Source organism: Platalea leucorodia, assembly GCF_965183815.1.
Source record: "Platalea leucorodia genome assembly, chromosome: 21".
In the NCBI taxonomy this organism is placed as follows: domain Eukaryota; kingdom Metazoa; phylum Chordata; class Aves; order Pelecaniformes; family Threskiornithidae; genus Platalea; species Platalea leucorodia.
Genome location: NC_138843.1, coordinates 1,483,028 through 1,507,332, shown reverse-complemented (window position 1 = coordinate 1,507,332; position 24,305 = coordinate 1,483,028). Strand labels below are relative to the sequence as shown.

General features: G+C 64.8%; 1 protein-coding gene across 1 annotated transcript in view; it reads right to left on the bottom strand.

Annotated features, from left to right (window-relative positions):
• Positions 1-1,548: 1,548 nt before the first annotated feature.
• Positions 1,549-24,305, bottom strand: part of LOC309599646 (ephrin-A2-like) — a gene marked incomplete at its 3' end in the record, with an annotated part of 78,543 nt that continues 55,786 nt past the window's right edge. Inside the window, exons 3-5 of the mRNA XM_082331264.1 lie at positions 6,311-6,600; positions 3,222-3,287; positions 1,549-1,670 (exon numbers count right to left, since the gene is read on the bottom strand). Of these exons, the coding sequence (XP_082187390.1) occupies positions 1,549-1,670; positions 3,222-3,287; positions 6,311-6,600 (478 nt within the window). The remainder of the gene's footprint in view (positions 1,671-3,221; positions 3,288-6,310; positions 6,601-24,305) is intronic.

The window sequence follows — 24,305 nt, the reverse complement described above, 5'->3', positions numbered from 1 at the left end:
GGTGGGACAGCCCCAGATTTAAGGCGAGGAGGGGTCGGGCCCCGGGGCTGTGGGGGGGCCCCTCCTTGGGGACCTGCCACCCCTGGCGTCAGGGCCAACCTCGGACGGGGCTTTGGGTGGGTTTCTCTTATTAATGCAAAGGAGGATAAGGAAAAAGTCCCCAAGCCCAGCGCCGGGGCCCCGGGGACGCCGGCAGCAGCTGGGGGATGGATGAAGGGGCGACCATGGGGAGCGCCGCGATGGTCCCGCACGCGGCCACCGGTCCCCCCGGGGGGGCTCTCGCACCCCCAAGGCGTCGGGGGGGGACGCAGTGCAGAGCAGAAGGCTGCGGAGGAGGAAAACCTGCCCCGCGGGCAGCGCCGGGGCCGGCACACTCGTCCTGCCCCGGCGAGATCAGCCCTGCCACCGACGGGGACTCCAGCCCCAGCTCCAGCCGAACGCCCGCGGAGCGATCCCAGCTGCTGGGCGAGCCCGGCCCGCCGGCTCCCAGCGCCCGGCGGTGCTCCACGTGCCAGCCGGGCATCCCTGGAGCTCCACGTGCCAGCCGGGCATCCCCGGCGCTCCATGTGCCAGCCGGGCATCCCCGGAGCTCCACGTGCCAGCCGGGCATCCCCGGCGCTCCATGTGCCAGCCGGGCATCCCCGGAGCACCACGTGCCAGCCGGGCATCCCCGGCGCTCCCCTCAGCTGTGTCCAGTTTGCTTCGCTGCCTGCAGAGCCGCCCCGGGGTCCCGTGGGGACAGCGGTGACATCCATGGCACGAGTGGTGGGGACAGGGTCACCCCAGCGGGTGCTCAGCAGGGGCTCGGGTCCGACCAGGCCCCCCGTCCCCGCACCTCGGTGGCAGCGGGGTGGCAGGGGAAGCGCGGTGGGGCCGGCACCGCAACGTCCTGCTGCCAGAGCGAGAGCCGGGCTGGGAAGGAGTCTGCGACAACGGAGCCATCGGCACCATCGCTGGTGTCCGTCTCTCCCGGCGTCCCGGTGCTGCCTGTGGCTCTGCCTGCGGCCGGGCGAAGGCAGGGTGCTGCAGCCGCCCCGGCGAGGGGCTCCGCAGGAGGAGGCTGAGCCTGGCCCCGTGCGGGACAGTCTGACACGGGGAAGCCCGGCCTGAAACAACCTGACAAATAAAAATAAAAATCTTTTTTCTTTAAAAAGAAAAAAAAAAAAAAAAAAAAAAAAGAACCGAACAAACGAGGACTCTCTATTTGGTCTAGAAATGTAAAAAGCAACATCCGACAGGAGGGCTGGCGCCGAGTGAGCCGCAATGCAGGGACGGGAGCTTTCGGCGTGCGCAGCCAGGATCCGTCCCGCGGGGCAGCCCTTCACCGTTCCCGGCGCGATGCCCCGGCACGGGTGGCCCTGCAAGGCCGGGGACTTGGATCCAGGCGAGCTTCTCGCCGGCAGCACCAACCCACCGCGCCGACGACCTCTCCGGGCACCGTCCCGCTGCCGCAGGAGCCACGGCTTGAAGGTGATTCGGGGCGGCCAGGATCCATCCCTGGGCTGCGCCTTCCCCACGGAGCCGCTCCCCGGCACGTCGGCGTTGGAGCTACGAGGCCAGGAGCGTCCAGACGACCGGCACCACCACGAGCATGGCGTGCGGGACCCTGAGGCTGCAGCAGGAGTTGTTGCTGGTGAAAATGGGCTCCGGAGACTCGTAGAGGGAATCGTCTGCGGAAGGGGAGGAAGAGAGGGAAGCGTCAGCCAGCAGCAGAGCTGTGCGGGACGGCCACACTCCGGGGCAGATCCTGCCCTGGGGGTGATGCTCAGCACCCTGGGGGCTGGGGTCCAGATGCTGCTGATGCAGCAGCATCCCTGCGGCGAGGAGCCGGGTACCAGCCCCCCCCGGCACCGCCTCAAGATTAATGGGATTTAAAAAAAATAAAGGACTCGGGGACTCCTGGCTTCCCCGAAGGCGCCGCTGCCAGACCTGAAGCAGGGACACCGACGTGCAGCTCCGGCAGCCCCGTGCCACGGGGGTGGGCAGCGTGGGGACGCCACGGGACAGGGGGCTGCGGGTGCCCTCCGGGGCTGGGGGGTGGGCGAGGGCACGGGGTGCCCCGGCTCCTGCCCTCTAAAGGGGATTAGGCAGCTTTTCACCCCTTCCCAAGCCCCCCGACAGCCCCCCGTGCCAGAGGTGGGTGCCATTAGCTGCAATCCGCTGTGGTGGCCAGGGCGGCCTGGAGGTGGCCGGGGCCGGACCAGCCCACGCAGGGCAGGGGCGCCCGCTTGCCAACAGCCCGGTGGTCCCGCAGCCAAACCCCGGCCGGCAGCAGCCCAGAGCGCGCCGAGGAACAGTTAAATGACGGCTGAAGCTGCTAACGCGCTCCCCAGGCTCGGCTCGCTCGTGTTTGTTACTGGATTAAGGATTTTCAGGGACCTGGAGCCAGGAAAAGCAGAGCCTGGTGCTGTCCGGGGATGCTCTGTCCCCCAACGCACCCGGCCCCCTCGTCCCCGCTCCGGGAGGGGCCCCGTGCGGGGTCCCCCCTTGCCGGGCACTTGCAAACGAGAAGGTTTCGGGGACTCGTCCCGGGGTGCCCGGCCCAGGATGGCGCTGGGGGAGCCCCCGCAGCCCCCGGGGCAAAGCCCCTCGCCCCTCGCAGCACAAAGGCAGCCCTTCCTCTCCACGAGGCATCGGTGCAATAAAATCCCAATATTATTAAAATACTGAAAAATAATATCAGGAGAGATTTTTTCCCCCTATTATGCCCTAGTCCTGAGCAAAACAGAATGATTTTTTACAGATGGTTTCATTATATTGGGTTTTATTTTAAAGCCATGCAAATAAAAAAAAAGAAAGACATCCTTTTAAATGGTGACATTTCGCAGGCACTCAGCCCTTCCCCAGGGAGAGCTGCTGCCATTTGCTAATTACACGTTAACAGGAGAAGAAAATTATTAATTTGTTTTTTTAAATGGCTGAGTTATTTGATTCTGAAAAGTAGCCACTGTGCAGAGATGATTATTATTTTTTTTTTCCCCTATCCGAAACTCAGTGGCAAACGTCCATCAAGCAGGCGACGCGCCCGCCGTGGTGCGGCCGCCGCCGGGGCGGCTCTGGCAGGGCTGCGGGCACCGTCCCCATCGGGTGCCACCAGCTGGGACCCAGGGCACCCCGTCCCCCTCCGTGGTCCCCACTCGCCCGGGACCACCGAGAGCATCGCCCTCGCCCCGCGGGGCAGGGCCGCTCCCCCCGGGCTCCCCCCAGCCCAGCTCACTTACTTGTTGGCCGAACGTACACCTTCAGCTTCAGGCAGGGCCTGTCCACCGCGTTCGGGGGGGACGCGGCTGCAGAGAGGCAAAGGGGAGAGAAGGGGGCGGGTGAGGGGGGGCCCGGCTCGGCCCCCACCATGGGGACGGAGCAGAGCCCGGCTCGGGGCAGGGACCCGCCCCAGGGACCCCTCGAGGGTCCGCGCACGCCATGACCCCCCGCGGCACCGCCGAGATGCCCGGGACACGGTGGGGAGACGGGCGGCCGCATCCAACCCTACCGCACAGGACCGGTGATGGGGGGTCCGAGCCGGGAGGGGCGCAGCCCCCACACGGTGTCACCCAACCTTAGAAGCCACCACGGGGGCTGCCCTGCCCTGGCCTGGCTCCAACGGCAAACCCCGAGCCCGTGCCGGGGCTGCTGCGGCTGCCCGCGCCCCGCCGGGACGCGGCGGGGGAACATCCCGCAGGGATCAGCGGGCTGCACCGCGCAGGCTCCCGGGGCATCGCCTCGGGCAGGGGGAAACTGGGGGGCCCAGCGCCCACCTGCTCCAGGGAGAGCCCCCCCCAGAGCCGGGGGGCCGCATCCTGCGGGGAGCCCCGAGGAGGGGGACGGTGCCAAGCTGCCCCGCAGCATCCCCAGCACAGCAGAGCCCTCGCCCACCCCCCCGCCCAAATTTATAGTGGGAGGGAGGGAGGGCTGGCAGCCCCAGCCCAGGTGAGCCCAGTAACGGGCCCCTGATGGTCCCAGCACAGCTGCAGCTTCCCTTTGGGGCCGATGGCTCGCGTGGCTTTTGTCCCGTCGCCCGTGATGCGGGGGGCTGCGAGAGCACAGGCAGGGCTGCACGGCTCTCCCTGAGCAGGCAAAACGAGGATAAAGGCACAGAATAAAAATAATACTCATTGGGAGCGAGAAAGGGAGCAATTGCAATAATTATCTTGGTGAAAGTCCCCTCTCAATATGAGAAAATGTGATTTTTATATATATGTTTTTAAAGGAATTTAATTTTCTCTTTTTTTTTTAATTAAAGAAGGAGAGAGAGCATTATTCGCAATAAAGTTTAATTTCAGCTGGAAGAAGGGGAATTGCGATGCTGCTCGCAGGAGAGGCAGCAGCAAGGGGCCAGCCCTGCCCGGGCACAGGCGGTCCCCTCCAGCGGCACCGGGCCACCACCGTCCCTCTCCCCCGGCGCTTAAGGAGGGACACGGCGGGTCCCCGGTGCGGACGGTGACACGGGGGCCACCCCGCTGCTCCACAGGACCCACTTGATTCATTTTTACCAAATAAGACCGCGGGGCAGCTGCCAAGGGGCCGCCGGCTCGGTCGGGCTCCCGGCCCCCACCCGGCCCCCACCCGGCCCCTCTCCGCACCCCAGAGCTGCGCACCCACCGCGTGCACCCCAGCACCCCCCGCGATGGGGGCCGTGCGCCCCGGGCCCCTCGGCGGCTGCATCCAGCCCCTGCACCCGGGTCAGCATCTCGCCCACGCCACCGGCGCTCCCACGGGAACGGGCGCAGCCCCGGCGCCCCTGGGCACCGCCATGTCGGGGAGACGCCGGCGATGCCGCAGAGCCTCCATGGGTTTTTTTTTTCCCCTTTCCCTTTTCTTTTCCTCGCTGGCGCTCACCCCACGCAGGGAAGGAGAAGGCCACGCGAGCTGTGCCCGGCACCTGCCGTGCCGTGCCGTGCCGAGCCGTGCCGTGGCATGCCGAGGCGAGCCGCAGCGCGGGCATCCCGCAGCAGCTCCGTCGGCCGGCTCCGTCCCCGGGGCCAGCCGGTGCCCTTGGCCCGGCGCAGGGAGCACGAGCGCGTCCCCGTGCCTGCGAGGTTAATGGCATTCCAATTTGCGAGCTCGAGGAGGAGGCAATTTCTTTTCTTTCATGTCTGCTAAATACGGTTCCTCAAAGAGGCATAATTTCTAATGTTCCGCATGACATGAATTCTAACCGGTTTAGCAATGATCAGCTTCACCATTTACTTCTGTGTAATCTCTCCCTAACGACATTAAAAATAAAAAAAAATAAAATAAAATGGGGAGGGGGGGGAAGAGAGAGTTGTAGATGCAGTTATTTCACGAGTGACATTTTACAGGGGAGAGGGAGAGGGGGGAAAAAACGGTAATTTAATATAGATAAAAGGAACAAATTAAGTGGGCTGAAAACAGATGCTTTAGGAAAAAGGGGGAGAAATAATAAGGAAGATAAGCATGCCGGCTGGCTCCTGCGCGAGAAGAGAGGCGTCCCTGTCTCCCTGTGACACCGTCGAGTGCTTGGGGGTCACGGTTTCTCTTTTTTTTTCTTTTTTTTCACTCTTTCTTGATTGCCAGACTCCCAGCGCCTGATCCGAGCCCCATTAGCTTATTTTCCCGTGGCTCCAGTGGGCTCCCAAGGAAGCCGGTCCGGCTCCTCTCCCCCTCCTCTGCCCTGGCCCCCGCGCCCGGCCGCTCCGGAGGCAGAAATTCAACGAGGGGCCCGATCCGCGCCGTCCCGGGGCCCTGATCCTGCCACCCGCGCCCGGGCGCCTGCAGAAGTTTCCCCCGGCGCGGGTCGGGCACCACGGGCTTCATCCCTAGGGCGAGAAAGGGGAGCGCGGCCCGGGAAAGCAGGGGAGCACAGGGGAGAGCGCGGGAGAGCGCGGGAGCCCCCGGGAGCCTGCGGGAACACGTGGGAGAGCGCGGGAGCACCCGGGGCCGCTGCCTGGAGCCGGCGGGGCTGTGCCACCGCTCCATGCAGCACCTTTACCGGTGCCCGGTGGTGGTCCCGCGGGGACGAGACCAGTGTCCCCATCATCCCGCCGTCCCCGGAAAGTCCCAGTCGCTCTTGTGGCCACCCCACGCCCATGGCTGTGACTCAGCCCCGGCGAGGGCTTTCAGCACCAAGCGCATGCTGGCCACGATCTCCGCCTTGAGCCGGACATGCCGGCGCTGCCGGCACAAGGGCACGGCCGGGTTTGGGGGCTTTGAGGTGTTTTGGGTCACCAATGCAAACGGAGCCATGGCTCAGTGTCCGGGTCCGGTCTGCACCGCAGGGGACGTCCCCGGGCTGCGCTCACCAGTCCCCGCAGATCCCCTCCCCTCCGTCCCCGCGGCGGCCCCTACTCACAGATGTAGTAGTACTCGTGGCCGGGTCTGAACTCGAAGCCCAGCGAGAAGGGGGTGAAGAGCTGGAACTTCTCCGAGAACTTGAGGGGCCCGTTGGGGGAGTCGGGCCGGTTGCACTCCCAGCGCTTGAAGCCCCTCTGCCGGTGGTCGCAGGACGCGTGCCCCTCGTAGTTGACCATGTAGAGGATGTAGTGCTCCATCCGCTCGGGCAGCGGCTCCTCGTAGTGCGGGCAGTAGATGTCCAGGTAGTCGTTGATGCTCACCTCCACCGTGTAGTCCCCGCGGTGAAACCTGCGGGAGAAGCCGGTGTCACCGGGACCGTGTTTCACCGGATCATGCCGTGGGGATGCCAAAGACCCCGGGCACGCCGAAACCCTGGTTTGACCATGACCCGGGGCCTGATCCAGCCCAGCCCAGCCTCGCACCGCTCCCCTCTCCCATCGCCCCCTCCCAGGCACCCCAGCCCCCTGCCCACCCCACAACGCCATTAACCTGCGAGATTAACCCAGACGCTCTTTGTTTTACACCCGATCAACCGGCACCATTTGGCTGTAAGTCACAAAAAAATCATTATTCATGGCGATACCGTCGAAGCGTTGGCATCGCTGCAGCTGTGCGCTGCAATCCCAGTGTAATTTGCGTTTCTGGCACTGATTATCTGAGAGATTAAGGGATTAGCGGTGCTGGAGAACGCCGCGGCGCACGTCGGCAGCTCCCGCCTGGCAGCCGCCCCCCCCGGCTCCTTGGGGCGACCCCTGCGACCCCCCATCCCCAAACTGCACCCCGTGGGGGGACGTTGCAGACCCCCGGCACTACCGGCACCGCGACCGATGAAGCTCACTGGCCAAACTCACCGGCTCCCCCAGGAGCCAACCTGGCAGCTTGGCTTTTTTCCCCCTGCATGTCGAGCACGTTTTCTTTGCTAATTAATTTGAGGCTCCTGCGGCGCAGCCCTCCCGCCAGCAGAAAGCCCCGCGCCGCGGCACGGCCAGGGATGGGGGCCGCCCCACAGCTCCCACACCCCGAGGAGCAGCTCCGCGTGCATCCCTGCAGCTCGGCCCCGGGGTGGTCAGCGGCCAGAGGGGTCAGCGTGGCCCTGGGTGGGATGGGGATGGTGGCCACGGCCCCCCAAAGCAGCGTCTCGGGGCTCCCCGACACCCCCTGCGCCCGCCTGAATCTCCAGCAGCTGCAAGCAGGGCTGAGGCTGGCTCAAACTCATCACACGGGACGCCACAAGCATGCACCCATGCATCCCTGGGGCAGCCGAGCGCCAACGGGGCAGGCGGGGATGGCGGCGCACCGCCGGCAGTGGCGGAGGGTGACCCAAAAGGCACCCAGCACCCCAAAAAGGGAAGGGGGGACCGAAGACAGGCGGCGGGGGGGCTGGTCCTCCAGCCCCGCCGGAGCAGCCGGGCGGCAGCATCCAGCCCCCATCCAGCTCATTACCTGCTTCATAAGCACTCGGATCACACAGGGAAATGCACCAATTAAGGAGAAGGGTTTTTCTCTCTCTCCTTCTCTCTCCTTTCCCGAGTCACTTGTGCCAACCCTGCCCCTGGCAAGGTAACATTTTAAAATGTAAAATTAATACAAAGGGCCAGGATTTACTGGGAAACAATTTTCAAACGCATACAAAACAATAAAAAAAAATTTAAAAAACCCCAAAACTCTTCTCTCTGCCTTTTATTTTAAAAAATTATTTATTTTAATGATCGTTATTAAAGCCCAAGCAAAGGCGATTGTAACAGGAGGGCTCACGCTTATCAGGGGAATAATAATAATAATTATATTTTTGGAAAAAAAAAATCGGCTAACTCCGAGGGCCTTCTCCAGACTGACAAATTGCTGAATTAAAGCTGATTAGCTGTGCTAAATGGCACAGACGGAGACGGGCGCTGGCGGGCACTGGCGGGGGCAGGTCATGCTCTGCAGGGGGGCGGCGGGTGCCGGGGACCCCCAGCACGGTGCACCCCAGCCTGCGGTGGGTCCTGGGCTCCCCCCGGCCCCACCGAGCACAGGAGAGACCCCCGTGCCCAGCCGGCACCCCCGCCCCGTGCCCCTCGCGTCCCCGTCCCCGCCACCCGTGAGCCCAGCCCAGCGCTTCCAGGGCCACCCCCGTCCCTGTCCCCCTCCCCGCAGACCCCGTGCTGGGGCCGGGAGTGGCAGATGGTGCCCAGGTGGCTCCAAACAGATGAGCCGGGGTCGGGGTCGGTGCGAGGCGTTAATTGGCCCCGGGGGACGCTGTGCCGGAGTCCAGGACAGGGCTGGACCGGGCGTCCCGGCCATCGCACCGCGGCCGCAGCCGCCGCGGCACAGTCGGCCCCCGGTGGGATGGGACAGGCAGGGGATGTCCCTGTCTGCCATCGCGGGACACCCACACCGCAGCCCGGACCCTCCCGTGTCCCCTCGAGCACGGGGGGGCACCGCGGCTGCCTGGACCCCACGTTTGGCGAGCGGGCAGGGGCTGGGGCGCTGCCCCCCCCGGGGCCACGCGTCCCCAGGCACAGGGTGACTTTGTCTCAGTTCTGTCCTGGCTTTTTTGTTGCCGGCGAATCTTTATTTATGTCTCCATTTCCCCCTGCTGATTCACCCCCTCCTATAAATATTACATTTCTGCCTGATCAAATATTCCCTCCCGGAAGCTCTGCCGAGCGCTGCGAGAGCGTGGCTGTGCCCCGGCACCGGGCACCGCTGCCCCGGCACAGTGGGCAAAGCCCAGCACAGGCGGCTCCATCGAGGAGGGAAGGGGCTTACTGGGAGGCGCCCTGGGGATGCCCTCGGGAGGGGGCTGCAGGGACGGGGCTGCGGGGACGGGGTCCGAGCCACTGTGCCAGGCACCGGGCACCCCACGGCTGGGCAGAGTGACCGGTGCAGGGACGGCGGCTCATGGAGCCGCTCTGTCCCCATCCTGTGCCATCCCAGGCACCGGCCATCCGGAGCCGCTACCGACCTCCGCTCAGCACAGGACCGGAGCTGCCACCACCTGATCCGGGCTGGCTTTGGCTTCACGTCCCTCCAGCAGCCTCAGGCCGATAACCACACCGACAGCCCGGACCCGGGGTCAGCAGGACGTGCCCGCCTAACAGGGTGCTCCAGCGCTCGCCCGAGCCCCCGTCCCTCCGGCAGTAACCACCTGCAGCCAGCTCCGGCAGAGCAGCCGGCACCGCGGTGCCGCCAGGACCCCAGCACCGGAGCAGCAGGGATGGATCCAGCACACACCACCCCGAAAGCCGCCTCCAAGCAGCGGCGCCCATGCAGAGACCCGAGCACCCGTCGGAGGTGCGGGGCACACCTCGGCGCAGAGCAGCCAAGCGCACGGGGAGAGGCAGCGGCGCCGGCGCTCGGACACGCTCAGATAACCGAATTTGCTCACAGAGGCGCGTGGTGGAGGCTCACGCCGAGCCAGCCCTGCGCGCACGCATGGAGCCGTCTGTTAATTTGTTATCGTTTAAGTCATTCAGTTCGCAAAATGTCAACAGCATTTTAAAAACCCGCCACCTGGAAAGCGCGCTGTCGCCCCGTGTAATACCCGCAGCAGGGCTGCCAGGCCGCGCTAATTAAAATGAGTGGGATTTGAACTGTCTAAACGAGGCACATCGCTAATTCGTCTGCTTCAAAATAGGAAAAATAAAATACGCCTTTCAGCGGGGCAGGGAAGGGCGAGCGGCCGGGGCCGAGCCGGGCGCCACCGCCCCTCTCCTGCTCCCTGCATTCGGCGCGCTCCCGGTGAGCAGCGGCGCGCTTGCAGGAGCTGCAGCTTTGCAAACCGCAGCCGGGAGCCGCGGGGAGCTGCAGCCGGCGCCCAGGCAGAGCCCTGTGCCCGGCACGCCGTGCCGCAGCCTGGCACACCTTGCTCCACGCGGGGCACGCGCCGCTTGGGCCAGCCACGCTTGCAGTCCCCGTGCCCACGGACCTGCGCCCATATCTCGGGGCTTCCCCTTCCCTACCGGTGCCAGCCCAGGGCGGTGGGACACGGAGCCCTGTCCCCACCTCCACTGAGCCCTCGAGTCCCTGAGACACGGGGACACCGGCTCAGGGCAAGGACAAGGCAAATCCCCGGGTCCGCTGGGAATCGCAGTGAGCCAGAGGAGAGACCCCGCTGTGGCACACCAGCAAATGCCAACTCACAGCATTTTCACGCCAAATGAAGAGCTCAGCTTTGAGCAAGTCCAGGCTGCTGTTACTCCAACTGGAAATGCACAGTGCCGGCCCCGCTCAGCAGCAGGGACCCCACGTCCCCCCGGCCGCGGAGCCGGAGCAGATCCCCCCGCCGTGGTGCCGGGGCTGCGGGAGGCAGCCGGGTGATTCTCCATCCAGCAGCTACGGGGTAATTACCGTCCCCTCAGCAGCTTGTGCTTAAACGCTCAGGAAAATAGAAACCATGGGTGTGCTCCGGAGGACGTGCCGGTGGCAGGGCTGCACCCCGGGGCTCACCGCAGCCGACCGGCGGCCGACAGCGGCATCCTCCGTGCCGCACCTCCGCAAGCTGCACACGTCCGGCACGGAGCGGCGCCTCGCCACGGGACGGCTTTGCCAGGAGAGGCTGGGGGCTCCCCCTGCTCCCGGCCAGCCCCCGCCCCGGCGCCGGAGAGCTCAGCAGGGACGGGGGGCTTTGCCCGTGGGGGTGGGAGGCCACCCCATGCGCAGGGCTGGCAGCGGCTTCGGCTGCCTTGTCTTCATGCCCTGCAACGCGTGGAAAAATGAAAGAGGAGGGTGTTGGGGTGCACGGGGCTGCTGGGGTGCCGGGGGGTCACCCCAGTACTGGGTGCAGGGCAGCCCCCACCCCTCTAGGACAGACGCCGGGCGGATGCCATGGCCAGGGTGATGCACACCATGGGATCACAGAATCACAGAATGTCCTGAGCTGGACGGGACCCACGAGGATCATTGAGTCCAACTCCTGTCCCGGCACAGGACAGCCCCAAAATTCACCCCATGTGTCTGAGGGCGTTGTCCAAATGCTTCTTGCATGTTGTCAGGCTCGGCGCCGTGACTGCCTCCCAGGGGAGCCTGTACCAGTAACGGGGCCAATGCCACGGGATGGGGCCAATGCTGTCACCGGGGATGATGCCATGGGATGGGGCTGATGCCATCACTGGGGCTGATACCATGGATCGAGGCTGATGCCATGGCCCACCACAGCCGCCGGAGCCCCGCCGGTGGGCACAGAGCTCACCCACTGCCAAAGGGGTTAACGCGGGAGCTTTGTTTTTCCCTGACAGAGACGGATGGAGCAGCCTCCCCGCCTCACCCGGGCGGGATGTTACACTTGACAATTGACTACTCGCAGCTTTCAGCTCTGTCAGCTACCATTAAGGCTGGGATCCTGGCTAATTGGGTGCTTCATTAGGGGCATTCGTTACTGTTAGCGCTGCCTGACAGCCGGGCCTGCTCTGCCGGCAGGGCAGGGGACAGGCGGGCTGCTCGGCGGGCTCGCTCGCCCCGTGGCCCCTCCGCTGCCCCCCACGCGTGGGGGCTCTGGTGGCGGCGCGGAGGAAACCCCCTGGGGACAGCCCATGGCCTCGCCAGCACACCCTCCCCGGGGAGGCCACGGCTCCCGCCAGACGGCAGCACCGCAGAGCCACGGGCGGCTGTGCCGCGCTCCCACCCGCCAGCACCCTCGGGTCCTGGCACCGGGACCCGCCAGCCACCAAGCCCAGCACTGCTGGCAGCCGCCCCGCTCTCCCCGGCTCCATCTTGGTTTGCATTTAATTGATAATATTCCCGGCGCCGTCACGTGCCTGCCCCTTTGCATGACAAGAGCGGGAATCCATTGGAGTGAAATTGCCTGGAATAAAATATCAGAGCTCATGAAGCGGCTCCGCCGCCCTCCCCTCCTCCTGCACCGCGGCAGCACCCAAACCCTGCCCATGCCCTCGCGCGGCGCCGCGCAGGGAGGCATCTCCGTGCCACGAGCCCGGTGGCTTCCAAAGTTTTCACCTCTCGGATGTTCAGCGTGGAGGGGAAAAGCCCTTCCGAGAGCCCGTCCCTTCCGAGAGCCCGTCCTGCAAACCCGCACCGGAGGCATCCTCGGCCCGAGAGCCCGGCCCCCGCAGGGCAGAGCCGACCAGGAGAGCAAACCCTGCCCGCGCCCAGACCCCTGCGGCTCCCCCAGCCCCGGCTCTGGGTGGCACGACACCCCAGCCCTGGTCCCGGTCCCCCCCACCGCGGCCGGTGCCTCAGTTTCCCCTCTGGGTAGCAGTGGCTCCCCCCAAAACTCCCAAACAAGGGCAGCGACCTGGTGTGGGAACAAAGCGTGTTTGTCTCTCTGTCTTGCTACACCCTGCAAGACCAGCCAGCGTCCCAAGGGTTAAATAATTCAGATTTTTCTTTCCTGAACAGCTTGAAAAGAGATATGATTGCGCTTGCTGAAATACTGGGGGGGGGGAAGATATTATGGATGGAAAAGAGCTATTTAAGCTGAAGAACAGTGCTGGCACATAAACAAATGGGTATAAACTGGCCATGAATAAATTGAGGCTGGAAATTAGGAGGTTTGTAACCATCGGAGGAGCGAGGGGCGGGAAGGGGCTCGCGGCGGCGGGGGCAGCGAGGCGAGGACTGGGGCAGGGTGCTGCCGGTGCCGGGCTCCCGGGCGCGGGGGTCACCCACCTCCAAGGGCACCCGTCTTTGCGGGGCCAGGCGCTGAGATACTTAAAATTTCCCTTACACTTTCATCTCCTGAAATCTCCTTCATTCAAATAGTCACAGCGTGATCAGGAGTAATAAGCCTATTACTGAGCAAAATAAAACACAGCAGCCTCCCCCCGCCGAAACCAGCCCCCAACCTCGCCCGCCGCCCTCTCGCTGGCTTTTAAACGCAACCTGATGAAAATTCAGCCGCGGAGCGGCCAACGCCAGCCCCCCACCAGCCTCCGTCCCGGTCCCCCCCTCCGGGAAATGGGCACAAAGCGGCTCCGCGGCGCTGGGGGGCGGCGGGGAATGGCCCCCGCGGGAGCAGGCGCCCGCCCCGCTCCTTTCAGCAGCGCTACGGCTCTTTTCTCCATTAATCCTGTTGCTCGGCTGGTTCCTGGCATGTCCGTAGCCAGCGACGGACTTCACGCCGGGAACGTTTAAGCTGGTTTTCCCATCTGTTTCTCTTTCTCCTTGGACAGCCGGCACCGCCGCGCTGCGGAGCGGAGCGCCGTCCTGCGGGATGCTGAAGGCAGCACCGGGCACGAGCGGCGGGAGCCGGACGGGGCCGTCGGGGGATTTTGGCCACGTGTTGGGCACGGTGTCCTGGAGGCAGATTCATTTTCTCTGCTCAAAAGCCATCGCGGTGCTTGGGGCAAAAGCAGCAAAAGCCACTTGCGGGGTCTGGGAGAGGATGGCGCCGGAGCCGGATGCGCCCGGACACCTGGGTCCATCCGGCATCGGCCCAGCAGGGTCGGGTGTCCCCCCGCCCCATCCCACCGCCCCGCCAGCGCCGAGGTTTATTTTCACCGTGTTGGTAAAATGTTTTGCATGGCTGGAGAGCGAGCGCAGCCTCCCCAGCAGTGGCACCAGCACCCGCCACCTCCCAAACCTCCGCCGGGCTGTGCCGGAGCATCCCAGCATCCCAACCCGGCCGAGCCCCGGCGCCTGCAGGAATGGGACGATGCTCGGGGTGACGGCAGGAGCCGCCCCGTCCTCGGTCTCGTCTCTCCCAGCCCCACAGAACGGAGGCAGCGATGAGCCCCGGTCCCGGTGGGGCCGTGCAGCGCCGTGCGCGCTCCGGCAGCATCCCCAGCGCCGCCACGGCAGGGCAGAGCGGGGAAGCGCGTCTCGGGCTGCGGCTCACGGTACGCCTGTAATGTGGTCCTGAGGGACCCATCGTACACACACCACCTAAATTATTTAATTTCTCCAAACTGCTGCACCTTTATAAATCATTAAAAGCTCCTTTTGATCTGTGTTAATGAGGTTTCCTGAGTGCGGTGGTTGGAAACACACTTTGGCGCCAGATAGCGAATCAGCTAATTAAAAAAATAAAGAAGGAACGACCAGGAGCACGGCGGGGTGAGAGGAGGGATGGGCCCCGGCACAGGCGGTGGGTGCCAGGGCTCCCGGCACGAGGGCTCCCCCGGCCCGGCCGGGCAGTGATGGGGGGACAGGGGTGGTTTAGGGATGCCCATAATGGTTTTCCCCTTTTCTTTTCCCTGGGGATGGGAAAGCCCGTGCCCAGCCCTCACCGCCCGTCCTCACCTCGCTGCGCGCCCCAGCGGCTGAGCAGCCAGCCTGGCAGGGCGGGAAACGCGGCGCCAAGCGAAATCATCAGGAGCAAACCAAAAGGCAGGGATGGCGGCGGTGGAATTATATTTCCTTTTGAATTTCCCAAATGTCTGAGCCCCGTGCCTGCCGGGCACTGCTCCGCTGGGCCAGCCGGGCTGCGGGTGCCACCCCATGGGCTGCAGCACCCATTGCCCGCTGCCCCCCGCCCAGGGACCCTTTTTTTCCCAAGCAACCAAGCACGAGCTCTCCGGGAGTTTTCCAGCCAGGGAGCCCCAGGAGCGCACCGGTCCCGGCTGCAACTGCATCACCTGGCAATGCCGGTGCTGGCCAAAACGCGAGAGGGACGTGGGGGCTCTTTCGGTTGGAGACCGTGGGTCCCATCCCGGAGGCTGAGAGCGCAGGGTCGTCCCTTTGCTTCGGCCAGCTGCGGTGAGCCACCAAGCCGGCCGGTGCTCTGGGACAGTCCCCCTCTTCGGGGAGCAGTGGGACAGGGTGAGCCCCCCCGGGGCTGCCAGCGGGAGCCAGCACCGGCAGAGCCGCAGCCGGCGGGAGCTGACGGGTCAGGCGGTGAGATACCGGCGGAGCGGGTGTCAGCATCACTTCGCCAGCCCTGACAGTTTTAATATCAATATTTATCTCAACTACAAAACTCCGAGCCCAGCTACATATTCAGCAGCTCGATTACAGTTATCTGGAATGACGGTGACGGCTCCCACAGACGGGAGGTTAGTTTGGGCTTAATGCCGTTTGACAGCCCCGGTGCAGCCGTGGCCGGCAGCCGCACGGCAGGGATGGGGACAGGGACAGGGATGGGGACAGGCAGCACCAGCTGTCCCCATCACCTGAACCGGAGAGACCGAACCAAGCCGAGAGCTGCCGGGCCAGCGGTGGGACGTGCAACCGGCTCAGCACAGCGTGCGCACCAAGGGCCCCCGGCAGCCCTGAGCCCCCTTGGCACCCGTTCTCCCCGGCAGCAGCCGGCACAGGGCAGCGTGCACGGGCTGCCCGACGCTGCCTGCTCCGACGTGCCCCCGCGAGCCTCTCCCGACACACCTTTGCCTCCTTAGTCACCGGGGCCGGCCCGGCGTGCCCCGGCTTGGCTTCGGCATCAGCCTCCCTGAGTCACCCCCAGCCGCGTCCCGTGCAGCCCGCAGGGACAGCGCGCGCCGGCATCGGTAAATCATTAATGGATTCATCGTTAGTATGTTTTTCCACCCGGCATCTGAAGGATGCACACCCTGGTGGGGAAGGACCCTGAGGACCGGGTCTCCGTTATTTTTCCATCCTTAAAAACCTGGCAACTACGGGCTGTGAGCCTCCGCACCGGGCACTGGTTTCCAGCACTGAGCAGGGGTTTCACCGAGCGGCGGTTTCATGGCACGGGCGGTTCCCGGGCGGGCACCGTGCCCGCGGCGCAGGGCCAGCTCTGCTGCGAACCCCAAACTCGCTCCTTCTCAAAACTGCTTTTTTCTGGCTTTCTGGGGGTGCCGCAAAGGCCGCTGGCACCACACGGTTACAGCGAGCCGGAGCACGCGGCGGGAGGACGAGCCGGCACACGCAGCCTGCCGGGCGGACCGGGGAGGGCAAGGCATTGTGGGTAATGTATGCAAATTCCCATGCAGAACCCCCACTCGCTTTCCCCAGCCCCGGCACCCCTTGAGCCGGTGCAGGCTGGCACCAGCGATGCCGCTGGTCAAGGACCGGTGCCAGCCCAGCCGGGACCGGGCAGCAGCAGCCCCGCCGGCTGGTTCGGCCCGGCCTCCTGGGGCTCACTCCTTCATTTATGGATATTTCCCTTTCCCTCCTTTTAATATAAATGACAAAGAAACCCACGGCGGTGATCAGACCCGGGAGAGCGGAGGTAACTGCGTCCCGGCTCGGCCACGCTCCCACAGGAGACAGCGGCTCCTGTTACCTGGGGCAACGGCGGGGAAATTATGGCTGGCATCTAAATTGCCATCATTATGCTCCAGAGCCAACACTCCCCACTTACACTTTATTGTCATCTTTTGCTTTAGGGAGATGCTGAGATATTACAGGACCGGGTGACAGAGTGGGATGAGATGGGATGCACGACGAGCTAGACACCGAGATAAATGGGTACACCCAGAGCTATTATTTCAGCCTGTTTGCAGATCTAGAAAAAGAGCAGCAATCCCCACTCCCCCGGGCTAAGGGTAGGCTTTATAACAGAGAAGAAAACAAAATTTGTTTAAATGCAAGCGCCAGCCTGCCGAACCGGCGGCGCTCGGTGGCAAAGTGCTGGCACCACATCCCGCAGCCGCTGCCCGGACACACGGCACATTGGAGAGGTTTCCCACCAAACCGGTGCCCAAAACACAGCCGAAGCAGCCCCAGCCTCCCTCCCGCTGCGGCGAGCGGCCCTGCGGCAGAGCCTACGCGGTGCCGGCGCGTCCTATCGCCGTGCGGCGAGGCAGCGCTCCGCCACTCTCGCCTCTCAGACGCTCTCGAGATGACACACTTATCTCACAAGATGTGCCCTCAACCATACGGATTAATTTGGAGGCAGAATCACGCCGGCTGGCTCTGGGCGCACCAGGCGAGCGACGGAGTGGCTTGGATGGAATAACTTCTCATGGGCTTTCCTGTACGACCTGGTCCTCGCCGGCGCTCGTGGGCAGCCGGCACCGGGCTGGGGCCCCGCTGCGGGGCCGCCCCCAAGGGTACTCACGGGCACCCGAAAGCAAAACCGCTCGTGATACTTGAAAGACCAAGCTTATTCTCCCCCCTGCTTTTTGCAAAGTTGCACAAAGAAAAAGAAAAGCCAAACTTGGGCATCGTTCCTCCCCCTGCATTGCACGGGGACGGCGGCGTAACAGGGCCGGGGGGGTAGAGTAAGGCAGAGCTGCTAGAAAAAGTGGAGAGGAAGAAACGTAGTCTTTCAAGTATTCTCAAGGAAAAAAAAAGAAGAAAAAAGCAAAGGAGTTCAAAAAATGAGAAGCTTTTCAGGGAAGAGCCAGGGCTGCTTCGCCTCCCCGGCCCCGTGCCGGGCTGCAGGCTGCGTTTCGCCACGCGCAGGATTGGGAACCTGCCTGGGATTTTGCTTTCTCCTTCCCGAGATCCCTTCCCATCCGAGCGTCTCGTTGCAAGGGAAGCCGGAGCTGTCAGCAGCACACGTGTTTGGGACCAAATCTGGCCGGACACGGCAGCGCTCCTAACACGAGCGCCGGTTAGGTGGGAGCTGGCTGCTCCGCGGTGCCCAGGCACAGCGTGAACGAGCTGGTGGACGGCTCCTGCACGCTGCTCCCGTGATGCAGGCGCGGACCAGACAGGTTTTCCTTGGGCTCACGAGGTTACTCACTTGCCCGGAAAAAAACAGCGGCGTCAATTGGAAACACGTATTTTTGGCACACGAATACTCCATTTTCCATGTGCCAGAGCCCCGGCCCGCACCTCTCCGGGGGGACGAAGCTGCTCCCCAGGCCGGCGAAGCCGGTCCTCGCAGCGGCAGCTCCTTTTTGGGGTGCTCTACCGTCACCCCCCACCCAAAGCCCCCTGGGACCGCAGGAGCTGCTGCAATTCACACCACTCGCCCCTCATTAACATGGATGCTCGTTAGCCCAGCACTGAGACTAATCAATACTGCCATTAACGGACTATTCTGAATTAATGCATTTTAACCTGGCAGGCCTTAGGATTTCGGTCATTTTTCCACTTAACCTGGCAGGAGGAGTTTTTCCTTTGCCGGTGCCCGGTGAGCGTGGCGGAGGGACGCGGGCACGGTTTATCCCAACCAGACCTGTCCCCCCGAGATGCTGCCGAAGGGGCGCAGGACCCCTGGCCAGGAGCCCCGGAGGGGACGGCTGCTGGGCAGGGCTGGAGGCCACCGCACTGGGAGCCCTTCTCCCCCGGGGCTGCCGCTGAAGGCAGCGCTTCGCTGCCAGCTTTCGGCTTTGTCACCAGCTTTTGGTCAGCCCATGGCTGCCGGCTGCTCCTGAAGCTCAGGGAGCATCATCAGCGCAAGGGAAGGGCAGCCTCTGGCCCATGGCCTCGGGGCTGGGGACCCCCGAGAGGGCTCTGTGGCCTCCACCCCAGCACGGGGACCCCCGAGAGGGCTCTGTGGCCTCCGCCCCAGCACGGGGACCCCCGGGTCCTCGACGCCGCAGTGACGCCGCATCCCCGCAGCCTGCGCGGCTGGTCCATCCCTGCCGCCACAGGGCCCGGCCCCGCGCCCTCCCCGGACCCCGGGGCAGCAGCAGCCGAGCTGTTTTCCCCCAGGCACCCCAGAGCCACCCTCGCCCGCTGCTCCCGCCTGCCTCGCAGCGCCTCTGGCTAAACAGAGATCAGAAATGTTAGATCTTTCTTAACATCTCCTGCCAGCACTGTCAGTGGCCCTCTCCAGAGTACCAGGGCCCTCTGTTATGTAAACACAGCACATTCTCTGTCAAAGATTAAAAAAAAAAAAGGCTCATTTGCACATAAAAGCAGCCTCTGCACTAGTTACGGGCACTGTGGCATGTAAGGAAGACTGTAGGTTAAACTCAATAATAAAGCGAGGTGGTGCAGAGGTCCCCACTCCAGCTCCCTCTCCCGCAGCCCAGCCCCGCCTGCTCCCGGCCGGACTCTGCGGCCACCGAGCGGTGCTGGCCACGAGTCCATGGGCCAGGGACCGGCAAGGCGCGGAGATCCTGAGGGGCAAGACGTGGGTGAATGGCCCCGATGCCCTTCGCTGCACCATGCCCTGGCACCGCGAGACCATCGCCCTGCCCTCCCCACCCCGACGCTTCTCTGTGCCCTCTCATGCCAGCTGCTCGCCTGCGGCAGCCCCAGGCCCCGCCGGGCCTGCAGCCCAGCACCACCTCCATCTTCTCCGCTCGGCATCCCGGCCGGACCGGGGCACGCTGCCCCACATCCCTTCCCGCGTGCTTTCGGGAGCACCGTGCGTGCCTGCAGGGCTGCGGCCATGAGCGGGGCTGACCGTTGCCCTCGCGCCCCGGCACGGCTCCACCAGCGGCACCACCGAGCATCGCTGCAGGAGCAACTCCCGGCTAACGAGGCGCAAGGAGCCGCTCGCCTCTTGAATCGTGAATGCAACGACATCTCTTGCTGCCAGCCCTCGGCGCAGAGGTGAAGCAGTGCCCGCTCTGCTCCTCTCGGGCGGGACGGCACCGGGGGGTCTCTGGCCGCGGCTGCCCCTTGCCCTCCCCGGGGAGCACCCGCGTCCGCCCGGCTCCACGGATGGCGGCAGACAGCCGTACGTGCAGCCGGGGTCCGCGCAAATTTAATCAGATCAGAAATTCATTGTCGGAGAGACGGCGGCTGGAAAGTGTAACGGTAATTGTGTTAGTGCCGGCAGTCCTGCGGCCTCGGCTCGCCACGCTGTTCCTGGAGAGCCGCGGGGGCACAGCGGGGTGGGCACGGCAATGCCAGGGCAGGGGCTCGCTGGGGGCCCAAAGCCCCCGGTCCTGGCGGGGAGCAGGCAGAGAGGACGGAGGGTCCTGGAGGGAGGGAGGGAGCGGGGAGAGGGCCGGGGAGGGCGAGCGGAGCTCTGCAAAAGCAGGCAGCCAGATGGCTCCGGAGAGGGCAGAGTCACCACGGCAGAAGGTGTTTACGGTGGCGGCTGACAGCAAAGGTGAGAGGGGCACTGGGCTCCAGCGGGGAGGCGAGGGGAGGAGAGGCCGCCCGCGCTCTCCAGATCGCAGCCTGCCACGGTCCAGCATGCGTGCACCCATGCGCACCCAGCCTAGCACATGTGCACCCACCTACCCCCCGTCCAGCACGCGTGCACCCACGCACACCCTGCCCCGTGCACACCCATGCCTGCGCCCCGCTCACGTCCCTGGAGCCGTGCAGGAGCTCCGGCAGCCGTCGGGCCCTGCACGTCGCTCCCAGCCGGACACCAGACACGTGCCAGCCCGTGCACAAGGCCACGCGTGCTCATACGTGCTCCGGCTGCTCATGCTGAGCGCCCTAATTAACACGTCTGGCGAAGCGGATGGGCGCTGATAACGGGCACGGGACGGGAGCCGCTGGGGGTTATCTGCCGGCGGCAGCTGGGCCCCCCACCACCCGCGCCGGCTCCGCGCCGCAGCCCGCCGGGACAGCCAGATCAAGGCGCCCGTTTGGGGGTCTCCCGCAGGGGGACGGGGTAAACAGCCCCCGGGGCTGACCTCGTTAGCACTGCCGAGCCCATCACTCATTAAGGCTGGCCCTGGCACGCTGCGGGCAGAGCCTCAGGCTGCAGAGTCGCCAGCCCCATGGCCATCGGCACTCGGCCCCACGGCACGGCCAGCGGCACCGTGCCAGCCTCTTGTCCCATCTGCCGTCACCTCCCCGCCACCCCGCAGTGCCGTCGCAGGGGCGAGGGACAGCCCTTCCTCGGTGCCCGCCCTGCCACCCCACCGCTGCCGGGCCGGAGGGCGATGCTCAGAGCGGCCCGTCAGCCCCCGCCAGGTGACAGCCACCACCTCGCCTTTCCCCAACAGCCACCACCGCCCTGATCTGCAAACCCTTTAGCTCGTACGCAGCGCACACCCCAGCCCGGCTGCGGCGTTGGTGCTCGTGCCGAGTGGCTGACGGAGCAGTGGCCGGGGCACGGCTGGGTGCCGTTGAGGGCTGGGCATGGGGACGGGTGGCGGCAGCGCTCCGAGCCAGCTGGCTGCGAAGGACACCGGGGAGATCAGCATCACCCTTGGGTCTCTGAGCCAAACCAGCCGCTGCCCTGGTGCCCCCCAGAGCCGCTTGCAGCAGCGGGAGCTGCCGCTGGTCTCATCCCAGAGCCACGACTGGGACTTGGCACCGACCTGCCGTGACACCGCTGCAGCAGCCGCGGCCTCCATGCCTCAGTTTCCCTGCCCCAGGGCTGGACCATCCTGCACGGCGCGGGTCCAGCAGCACGAGCAGGAGAGCCTTCCCCACCCCGCTTTGTTTAAGACACGTAAACGAATACAGATGAACACGTATTATTTCATTATTTCAGTCGTCGGCCACTTTACTTTCCGCCGGCGTCTCGGTCCCAGGCGGTCGCAGGGCCGGGGGGGCGGCGGGGCTCACGGGTGACTCTTTAACCTTGCAACACTTTAATTCGCAGGAAATTTCACGCGAGCGGCGGGAGCGATTTCTGAGCGCATTTGTCGGCGAGCGCGGCCGCGGTAATTTGATCGGCAGGAGCCGGGGAGAGCGCCAGCCCCGCAATCACTGCAAAAACGCCGACGAGGTGGAAATCGGCCGCCCGACGCGCCACCGGCAGCCCAGCGGGACGCCACGGCGGGGCGGGTGTTTGGAGGTGGACAGAGGGACACGGCTCAGAAGGACGGACACAGCGGGCAAAACCGCGGCACGGGGCCCGGACCTGCCTGCTTGCCCCCAGCCCCTCTGCCCGGCCCCGCAGCCCCTGCCTGCCCTGCGCCACCCCAGCATCCCCGGGGGACGCCAGGCGGGAGCCAGACCCGCGGTGACCCCCAATCAAAAGGACAACGTGGGCCTTTTCCCCCCAGCCCTGACGGTGACAGGCTGCGGAGCCGGCGGAGCCGTAATTTATCACGCCAGCCCCTGACAGCTCCCTTTGACGGGGTCCCCGGGGGGGCCGAGCGATGCCTTTTGTCTGCCCAACAATTAATTATTTCCTGGCTAATGATGAACTCCGACTTGCAAAGCAGGTAGCGGCTGTGTGCAGGAATGAGAGCCGTTCCCTTCCCTCCTCTCCCTCACCCCGCCGTGCCCCCTCCCCACCACAGGACCCCCACCACCGCCCCCACGGCGGGCTGGGGCAGGGGGATGCCGGGTACCTGGGGCTAAGGCTGGGCCGTGGAACCCCCTGCATCCCACCGTCCTTCCCACGGGCACGCTGACCCCCAAGAAGGGCACCCCGAAACCAGGTCGCCCCGCAAGCAAGAAGGAAGGCGCCAGTTCAAAGGCGCACAGGGAGCGTGCTGGGGAGCGGGCACCGGCAGAGCTGGGCCGGCGGGACGGAGCCCGCTTTGGCGGGGACGGCGGGTGGGTGCTGCGCTGCGGCAGCAGATGTCGGCTGCGCCGGCGGAGAGCACTTTAAGTGCCAGCCGCTGCGATCGCAGCCCCAGAGCGCTCTGCGCCGAGGAGCTGATAACTGGATGATGGGTCTGCGTTAATGGAGAAAATCCATTTAGGTTCACTCGATACTCTCCCACAGGCTTTCATTACACCTCAGGGGTCCGCGGTGCACGGGGCCCTGATACGGCCAAGCTGCAAGCCCAGATCACATCTCTGCCGGTTATCTGTCTCTCGGCAGAGGCTCCGGTGGGATGGAGGGAGGGATGCGCGCACGGGGAGGGATGTGCGCGCAGGGAGGGACGCGTGCTCAAGGGCTTCAGCCCCGAGCGCGCGGCCGCAGGTGGCGAGAGCAACACCAGCATCCCGCTGCCCGCCGCCCTGCGAGGGACAGGCAGCAGCAGGCAGGGCGAACCCCGGGGTGCAATGGGGACCCTGCCCCGGAGCAGCTCCCAGGGAGCCCGGCCTGGCTCGGCGCTGCGGCACAGGCAGCGCGGGCAAGGCAGCAGGCGCAGGCAGGCGCAGGCAGGCGCGGGCAGGCGCAGGGACCCCCAGAGCTGCCGGCGGCGGGGAGGCATGCTCGGGCCGGCCCCCCGCAACAGAAAAAGCGACAGAGCCGTGAAAAGAAGTAAAATAATTATCGGGAGCTCCCAGCTCGGCCTCCCCGCCTGGTGCTTTCTGTTTAAGGCTAGTTAATAGCTAGTGTTCTCTGGTTAGGCCTGAATGACATTTCCAGAGTTATAATAACTGAGCTATTACTTGCCGTATTGATGCATTCCCCCTGCCGGCAGCCTGCTCATCCCGCGCCGCGCCGCCCGGCCGCCGAAAGCTCCTTTAGTCAATAGCACTTCTATTTTTCATTACTCCCTGGAAATGTGGCTCTTGGAAGCTCATCCGTCATTCAATTACGCCCTGGTTCAGTCCTATCATACACGTGTCATAAAGTTCCTCAGATCTGAACTGCTGTTAATTTTCTGCGCCATCCCAAGGGGATGCCCGGGACGTGCCTGGAAAGCAACCAGGCAGGCGAGGGCATGCCGGGTACGGGCGCGCCGGGGAGCGGGGGCTGCGGCGGTGCCGCCGGGTGCCCGGGCGCGGGGGGCTCTTTGCCGGCTGCTCACCGAGGAGCTCGGACGCTGCCCCCTCCCCGCGCGGCAGCAGTGGGACCGGCAGCGCGCGACCTTGGCAGCGCAGGCAATTTATTCCTCCGGCTGGTTTATTCTTTTATCAGGTGTTGGTTTAGCAGGGTGAGCTCCCCCCCTTCCCCTTTAATCCTACCGGCATCTGTGTTCAGCACGTCCGTACACAGAATAATCACCTGCCTGGCAGATTTGTCACTTCACCAGATGTAATCGGGGAACTTTTCTCCTTTTTTTTTTTTTTTTTGAAACCCTCCTTATTTTCTGTTTCTTAGAAGCTGCAGAGCTCCCGGGCAGAGGCGACTGTCGCAGGCGGCTCCTGCTCCAGGTCATTCCTCCCCTAACCCAAGGGCTTGCTTTGTTCGGCTTCGCTCTCCAGCTGCGTTTGGTCGAAGAAAGTGGGGAGGATGCGGGGTGGCGGCACGGAGGGTGGATGTCAAACACCGTGCCACGCTGCTCCCGCCATCCTCTCCTGCCTGCGAGCGCTCCTGGCCGGGCACAAACCCACGAGCCGGGGGGAAAAGAGGCACAGGATGAGGCCGGGGCATGGGTGGGGGGTGCTGGGCCTGGGGGATGCTGGGGGCAGAGGGTCTTGGCCCAGACAAGCCCCAGGTCCCCTCTGGTCCCCAGGCTCACTCCTTGGCGAGCTGCCGGAGAAGG